Source organism: Colobus angolensis, unplaced genomic scaffold, assembly GCF_000951035.1.
Source record: "Colobus angolensis palliatus isolate OR3802 unplaced genomic scaffold, Cang.pa_1.0 Scaffold83, whole genome shotgun sequence".
NCBI classification, from domain to species: Eukaryota; Metazoa; Chordata; class Mammalia; order Primates; family Cercopithecidae; genus Colobus; species Colobus angolensis.
Window position 1 is genome coordinate 4,405,306 of NW_012122154.1, and position 8,096 is coordinate 4,413,401.

Consider the following 8,096-nt stretch of genomic DNA (forward strand, 5'->3'; position numbering starts at 1 on the left):
CTCCTGGAACGTTTCTAATGGGCTTTATCTTCACTCACTGCTCCTCCTTCCCCAAGGTGTTGTGATCAGAGGAATGACAGACTGGCCATTCACTTGTTATCAGGGGTGAGGAGGAGGAGTCCCATAGTCTCCTCTCCTACAGAACACAGCAAGCTGGTGGCCTTATTTTAAGGTCACTTGACCTGGAGAGGGTCTTCTCCACCTCTCCTTTCTGTGGAGCAGGAGCAGGGGTGGAGTAGGGAGGGAATGGGTCCTCCTGTCATGGCTGACCCCTTCATTGAAACTTACAGCTTCTCCAAACACCCTAGCAATTCATTTAATTCCCTCATCCTCCCAATAATCCCAGGTGACACAGACTCCACAGTACAGCAACCACATTTTATAGGAGAGGAGAAAACTGGTGCTTAGAGAGGTGATTTGTCCAGGGCTATACAACCAGAAACAGCCTGAGCCAAATTGGCACCAAGGTCTATTGCCCAGAATCTCCTATTCCTCCTCTCTCCACCTGTCATGATGGGTGGAGTCCAGACCTTGGATGTTTGTCCCTAAATCAGGGGTAAAGGTGGAACAATTCTAGGTCAAAGGTCATGAGATCTGATTTTACCAGCCTCTTCTTTCTCGGTTCCATATTGCTTCCTCTTTTCTCATCCAACAGCAGGAACTTCGCCTAGCCCCATTCATGGCCTTTTGGAAGAGCGGGTCAGGGGTGGGGGGTGTATCCTAGTGACCGATTAGGGCAGAACTCCTGGACCCCTGGGATTTCTTTTGCTGTCGCTGTTGGAGACCCTCCCCATCTCAGCCTCAGCCTCCCACCGGCAGCCCCAGAGCCATGTTGGAGGGGAAGAGGCTTTTCTGTTTGGTTTGAGGCAGCCTGGGCCCCGCACTGGGTAGAAAGGAGTTAAAGCCAGGTCCCAGGATCACCGGGACCGGGAAGTTCCGGTGGCCCAAACAGGAGTGGTTTGGGGGGACCCGCAGGAAGATAGGTTTGAGACAAAACGGGGGCGGTGCTAGGGCATCCACTGGTAGACCGCCCCCCCACCCCTCCCCCAAGTATCCACGCCTAGTTTCTCCCTTCCCGCCCCAGCGGGCCGCCTGCACCCCACGGCCAGTCAGAGGCCCACCTGCGGCCCTCTAGAGCCGAGAGGCGCTTGCCTCCCAGCTTGCCGCACGCCTATTGTGTGCGCGGAGCCGGAGGAGGGGCTGGGAGGGGCGGGGCCGGGGCGGGCGGAGGGAGGGAGCGAGGGAGGGGCGCGGGGAGATGCTGAGCCTGCTGGGGAGGCGGCGGCGGCAGTGGAGAGAGCGGGAGGAGCGAGGGAAGGCAGGAAGGAGGCAGCCTAAGGCCGAGCTGGGTGGCTGGACCGGGTGCTGGCTGCGCCGCGCTGCTCTCGGCTCCCACGGCCTCTCCCATGCGCTGAGGGCGCCCGGCTGGGCCGGGCCGGCGGCGGGAGGGGAGGCTCCTCTCCATGGTCCAGAAGACCGGCATGTCCCGGGGTCCTTACCCACCCTCCCAGGAGATCCCCATGGAGGTCTTCGACCCCAGCCCGCAGGTGAGGCGTGGTGGCCCGGCCCGAGAGGAGGGGGCCGCTTCCACGGACAGTGTTGAAGTCGGCTCGAGAGGCGCGGGAGAGGAAGGGGTTATATGCCGGGCGCGAAGGGGAGAGGGATGCCTGCGCGTCCCCGATCCTTGCAGGTTGTGATTGATGGGCTCTGGGCCTGGGGCTGGGTGGCGATGCTGCGGAGCGGGGAGGGGGCGGGTGGGCTGCCTGTCACCCTCGCCTCCTTGTCTCCCCCGCGTCAAGGTTCCTGCCGCTTGGGCAGCAGCTTCAGTGGGCTGAGGGTAGGGGTGCTGGTGGTGGTGGGATCTGGGCCTTGAGAAGGGGAGGTTGAAGGAGGCTAGAAAGCGAGCCAGGCAAGGGGGGCGACGCAGAGCACGCTCGGGGGCGCCAGGCGGGTGTGGGTGGGGCGGGGGTGGCACGAGGAGGTGGCCGAGGCGATGGTCAGAGGGTGGTGCCAAATGCAAACAGGCCTTCAAAGCCGCAGACACTGGTTCTTGAGGGTGGAGAAAGGGGCAACTCCGGGCGAGGTCCCCTCCCAGCCACCTGGGCTCCATCTCCGTGTTGGACCTGCTCCTCTCCCCCCACACCCACGTTGACTTACCCCACCGCCACCCCCGCCCCGTAAACGCCTCCAAAGTTTGGAAAGTTGGATGGATGCCAACTCACTGCCCGGGAAGGGGAAGAGCTGTTTTACCTGGGGGAGGGGTCTACTTCTCCATCCCCACCGGCACACTTTTCTTACGCCCCTGGTAACCCCTAGGAAGTGGCAGTCTTGGGCGCGGTGGGTTCCCATGGGGTGACCAGCAGGCTCTGGGATGGTCGCGCCAGGGGATTTCTTTGGGACTGTCCTTCTCCAAGGATAGCATTAACTCTTCTGTTACTGTGGCCACCAGCTGTAACCACCATGATAATGTGACTGATGGGTATGTAGAGGGGTCAAGTCAGACCTAAAAATACCTTTCTCCACCCCAGGCCCCTTTGAGCCTGGGAGGCAGCTGACTGGGGCCTTCCTTTCAGCTGTCCCCTGTCCCTCTGAGTGCCACTCCCTTTGCCCAGCCTGGCAGTGCGGGGGGAGGGTGGTGTCTGGGATTCACTGGGGAATCCTTTTAGGTTTGTAGGGAGCATCAGAACTAGAGTTGGGGTATATGTCTGGTTTCAGAGAAGGGTGGGGAGAGGAGGATCTTGGAAAGGTTCCTAGGTGCCCTCCTTTCCCATTTTCCATCGTTTTTCTTGTACCCTGATCCCAGCAGCCAAAGCCCCCAGTCTGGTCATGGCCCCTCCAGGTTCTTTGGCCAGAGAAGGTCTAGGATGGAGACCGAGAGCAGGGACTTGGAAGTCTGAGCCCTCACTCACTCTCCCCATTCTGGACTGGGCTGAGGCCAAGTGTGTGTGCGCCTACGAGATGGGGAGGGCCAGAAGGAGCTCTTCTTACAGGAGGCCTGGAAATACCTGACGCCCTTAACCTGAACGTGTTGCTTCCTGAATGGTCAGGCTGAGCCAGGAGCTGGGTCTGTGAGACTGAGCCAGTCTACCCGCTAGGGATCTGTGGGGCTGTGTCCTAGGCTCATGTGGGGCGGGGCCAAGGGACATTTAGATTGATGTAGCCTGATGGGTACTATGCACATGGGGCGTTGGCAGTGGCAGCTGGGGGCCACAGGGCAGAAGCTTCATTCCTCTTGCCTCCTTGGGGAGGGTTGTAGCTACTGTGATTGTGAGAGAGGGAGCTGAGGAAAAGTCCTGTCTGGGCAAGGGATGAGAGTGGGGAGCAAAATCTGCCCCTATGGTGCCAGGGATTGAGCTGGATGTTTACTCTCCAAATACAGTTCCATGCCCCTACTCCCTCCCCAGAAATCTGGCTCTGAGTCTCCAAGAGAGCTGTCATCCCCTTCCTACTCTGTGAATAGCAAAGGAAGAGTTGGGCACAGGGGAGAAGCCAGGCTGGGCCCTGGGTTGGCAGTTCCTCCTCTCTGGGGGCCACCAACACAAACAGCCCTGCTCTGCTCCTGCGGAGGGGGAGTGGGGGGGACTTTCCTGCTCTCTCCCCCCACACACCCAGCACTGCCGGCTGCCTCTCCCTTCCTCGGAGGCCTCTGCAGCCTGCCCAGCATCTTAATTAGCTCTGCTGCCTAATGAGCCTCCAGCTTCTCCGTGCCTCCCCCATTCCCAGCCTCTCTAGCTTGGTTTGGGGGTTTCCATGTGGGCCTCTAGGGCTCTCTTGCATTGGTCCCCACTCCTGGCTGTGCTCTGGGTCCTCTCTATGAGGATAGGAGACCCTCCCTCCCCTTGGGCCGTACCACCTCAGGAGGAAGGTGCAGGGGGTTGGGGGTAGGGCTCTTCGGATCTGGGAATGCTGTTCCCAAGCTTGGCTGTAGCTCTGGGGCTGGCAAGAGGAGGGTTGGGAAAGGGCCCTTCTGATTCTACTCTTGTTCCTTTCCTGGCCTCTCCAGGGCAAATACAGCAAGAGGAAAGGGCGATTCAAACGGTCGGATGGGAGCACGTCCTCAGATACCACATCCAACAGCTTTGTCCGCCAGGTAATGGGGAGGCTGGGCAGAGAGGAGGGAGGTGGCCGGTTGGTAGAGACCAGCATTGGTGAGCCAGGTCTGCGGTATTCTCCAGGCACCCTTCCCTGTGCCATTTGTCACCTTCCTGGAGCCACCCCATCACCCTGACACCCCATGACCTCTCCTGGATGTGCTGTCAGCTGCACCCACTCACTCAGCCCCCGCCCCTGCCCGGCCCCTCCCCCAGCACCAGGCACCCTCCCCTGCTGCCTGCTGGCCTGCGTCATCTCATTCAGGGACAGCCTGGCCTGCCTCCCTCTAGCTTGCTTCGGGCTGTCACCCACTCCCCCTGCCGGCTGTCTGCTTCCATGTCCTCCCCCAGAATCTGTGACAGGGTGGGGTGGAGGCAGGTCCTAGGAAAAGCAGAGCGAGGATATTTGGGTCCCTGTAGTCCTGGTGAGGTCCTGGTCAGGGAAACACGCTCCTCACCTCAAGACATGACTATCTAAGAAGCACAGAGAAAGGGTGATGGTGACAGGGATGGGGGTGGTTGAGGCCTGAGGCTGTTGATTTTATAATAGAGAAGACGGTAGCCCAGCACCACTGCCTGAAAGGGTGTAACTGAGAATAGCTTTCTGGGGTCTCCTGTGCTCGGTCAGTAAGCGGCTGCTCTCATCTCTGTGTCAATCCTGGGCCGTCTTAGGCTCAGGGTGAGGCACTGAGAGAGGCATGTGGTTGCTATGACTACTTAGCATCTCACCAAAGCCTGGTACCCAAAAAAGGCGAGAGGGGCTTGGAATTAGACAAGGAAAAGGCGTGCATTGAAGAGGAAATGCGCAGGGCATTCGAGGGCAGAAGACAGCACAGAGGAGGGGTCCTCTGGAGATGAGCCCCTCCCTTCCACCTTGGGCCGGGAGCGAGAGTGATGCCAGGCAGATCCACCACTAATTAGAGTGAGGCCCTTCTTTCTGATTCTTCTGTCTCTACAGCACTTGGCACATGTGAGCCTCAGTCTGACTTGGGAGCTTCGGGAAGGGGAGGCTTCATTCTAGTCTTTTCTAAGTATAGGAACAGACAGGAAGTCCTTTCTTCAATCACTCCCTCATCCCTCCTGTTGCAGGACTTGGCCAGGGCTAGGAAGAATGACGCTGTGCTTTTATTGCCCCTCTTGGCAGAAAAGGACCTTGGCTCCTTCAGTGTTTGCCAACCCAGGGAGTCAGACCCCAGCCTCCAATTCTTCCTCCTTTTAGCTCCCCAGCTCTGATCCCCGGTAGGTGGTGGGGAGTGGTGGGGGAGCAGTCCTTGCCACATCTCTGAGCTAAATATACCCTAGCAGTTTGCACATGTAGCAACTCTGCTTGTAACCTGAGCCCCCGAGGGAACGGGCAGTTTGGGCCACCCCCTAGGCCAGCAGGGCCAGGCACTGAGGGCGCAGGGATGGAGGCGCCCAGCCGGACCCTGATGGTGGTGAGCTGGGGATGGAGTGGGGTGGCGGTGGGTAGAACAGCCTCTCAGGAAAGCTGGCGGAGGGCAGCCTTTCCTCCAGCCTGTCTCCATGCCTCCTCACTGTTTCCTGTCTTCTGCCATTTCTGATGTGTGCGTGTGTATGCGCATGCGTGTGTCTGTAGATGTGTATGTGTGCATGTGCCTACGTGTGCGTCCGCGTGCACCTGTGTGTCTGCATATGTGTGTGTGTGTCTGCCCGCACATGTGTGTCTGCATATGTGTGTGTCTGTGTGTGTGCATGTAACCGTGTGTGTGTTGGGGTTGGTGAGTGTGCGCACGCATGTGCCTGCGTGTGTGTTGGAGTTGGTGAGTGTGTGTGTGCATGCGCGTGCCCGCGTGTGTGTTGGGGTCGATGAGTGCCTCTCTGCTAGTCTGTCTCCCTGTTTCCCTGGCTCTTTGACTCTGTGTGCTCCCATCAGGGTGGAGAGTGGGAGCTACGCTGGTTTTCTCTCCCTCCTTCATGCCTCTCACCCCACCCCAACCCTTCCCCTGTGGGTCTCCCATTTTCATGATTTGTCTGGGAAAGAGATGGGCAGCTGCACCAGCTAATGACCTGGGGCCCCTGGGGAGAGGTGGGACTTTGTCTTCTGTCTTTCCCAGGTCCCCTCCATGCCAAACTCATGGACATTCCTGGCAAAGTGACCCTTTTATACCCTCAGGAAAGAACCCCTCTATCTCTGCAGTCCTCTTCTTTTGCCACATAACCTCCGATGCCTTGTCCAACACCACCCCCGCATAGTCGCACGAACCCACACTTCCTTACTCCTGCCTCACAGGTCCCCCACCCTCAGGGGCATAGATGTCTGGGAGCCCCCCGCCAATACACTCGCATGTGGCTCTACGCATGCGGTCATGTGTAGCCAACTATAGAGCACACCCTCCTCCACACACTTGTACTTGCACATCCACGCACACATGTGAATAAGCACATGCATTCCCACTACCAGGTCTGTATGGGTGACATGTGTCTTACACATACGTGTGCATCCCTAAAGGAGTCCCTTGTACTCTGGGTCGGTCACCGTGGTCAAATCCAGCTGCCTGGCACCCAGCAGCCCTCATCTCAGGGAAAGCCCTGTCCCATATCCTGCTCTTAACTTGTCTCTTCGGTCTGCACCAGCCTGGAAATCTTGGGTTCTCTTGTGTCCGAGGAGAGCCTGAGGATTGGGGCTCTAAGTAGTGAAGTTTGATTCTGGCAGTACCAGCTAAAGGAGCAGGGGAGGTAGGAGTCTATCTCCCTCTACTCTTGAACAGAAGCTGGCAAAATCTGTGGTGGCCCCATCCTGTGGAGCAGGCCATCCGCAGCTGATAGTGCAGAGAGCTCAGGCCGAAGCTGGTGGCTGCAGTCCCTGGAATGGATGCCACTGGACCTCGGCTGAGTCTATCTCAGCGGGTGCTGGGGGCAGGGGAGGGAAGGAGCAGTGGGAGTAGAGACTCGTCCCTGGCATTCCTCCCTTGCCTTGTGCCCCTATCAGGTTCCCACCCCTCCCTGGGCCCCAAGCAGCTGTCCTTGGGCCTGCCTTCATCTCCTGCTTGCTGCTGTCACCCTCACTAGGGCCACACTTTCCCCAGGGGCCTGAGAAATCTCAGCTCCTCGTCCCTTCCACCTAATACCACCTTCTCTTAGCCCTTGTGGCATCATGCTGGGCTGGCTGGGGTTTGAAGCATCCATGATGGGTGGCACCTCCATGCCTTCCCAGGCCCAGGAGCTGGGCGAGGGAGCAATGGCCCTGATCTGGCTCTCTGTATTTTCAGGGCTCAGCGGAGTCCTACACCAGCCGTCCATCGGACTCTGATGTATCTCTGGAGGAGGACCGGGAAGCCTTAAGGAAGGAAGCAGAGCGCCAGGCATTAGCGCAGCTCGAGAAGGCCAAGGTGAGAAAGATGTGGGAAGGGGCTGTGCTGGCATGATTTCCCTGGGCCGTAGAGAGAGCCCGGGCAGACCCAGGGCCAAGTCTTGACCCAGCCACTTCCTAGTACCCCTGAACCTTGCGCTTCTGTCCTTCACCTGCACAATGTGGGCTATAATACCTGCCTGCTTATACAGTATAATAAGTATAATAAGTGCCTGTTATTATACTGTTTCCACACACAATAAGGGCTTGAGAAGTGCTAAAAATTTCTTTTTTTTTTTTGAGATGCAGTCTTGCTCTGTCACCCAGGCTGGAATGCAGTGGCGTGATTTCAGCTCACTGTAACCTCCGCCTCCCGAGTTCAAGTGATTCTCCTGTCTCAGCCTCCCGAATAGCTGGGATTACAGCGTGCACCACCATGCCCGGCTAATTTTTGTATTTTTAGTAGAAACGCGGTTTTATCATGTTGGCCAGGCTAGTCTCAAACTCCTGACCTCAAGTGATCTGCCTGCCTCAGCCTCCCAAAGTGCTGGGATTACAGGCATGAGCTACTGCGCCGGGACAGTGCTAAAATCTCCATGTCTTCCTGGAATCAAACTTCCTCTGGGCTGGAATCCGGGTCCTGACTCTTTTTTTTTTTTTTTTTTCCTTTTTGTGAGATGGAGTTTCACTTTTGT

The 8,096-nt window shown here is 57.8% G+C and overlaps 1 protein-coding gene across 3 annotated transcripts in view; it reads left to right on the forward strand.

Annotated features, from left to right (window-relative positions):
* The first annotated feature begins 1,017 nt into the window (after positions 1–1,017).
* CACNB1 (calcium channel, voltage-dependent, beta 1 subunit) overlaps positions 1,018–8,096 on the forward strand; it is a 29,552-nt gene continuing 22,473 nt past the window's right edge. For all 3 annotated transcript variants that reach the window (XM_011929924.1, XM_011929925.1, XM_011929926.1), the window contains exons 1-3: positions 1,018–1,547; positions 4,004–4,090; positions 7,322–7,441. In XM_011929924.1, the coding sequence (XP_011785314.1) occupies positions 1,464–1,547; positions 4,004–4,090; positions 7,322–7,441 (291 nt within the window). In that variant the 5' untranslated portion in view covers positions 1,018–1,463. The remainder of the gene's footprint in view (positions 1,548–4,003; positions 4,091–7,321; positions 7,442–8,096) is intronic.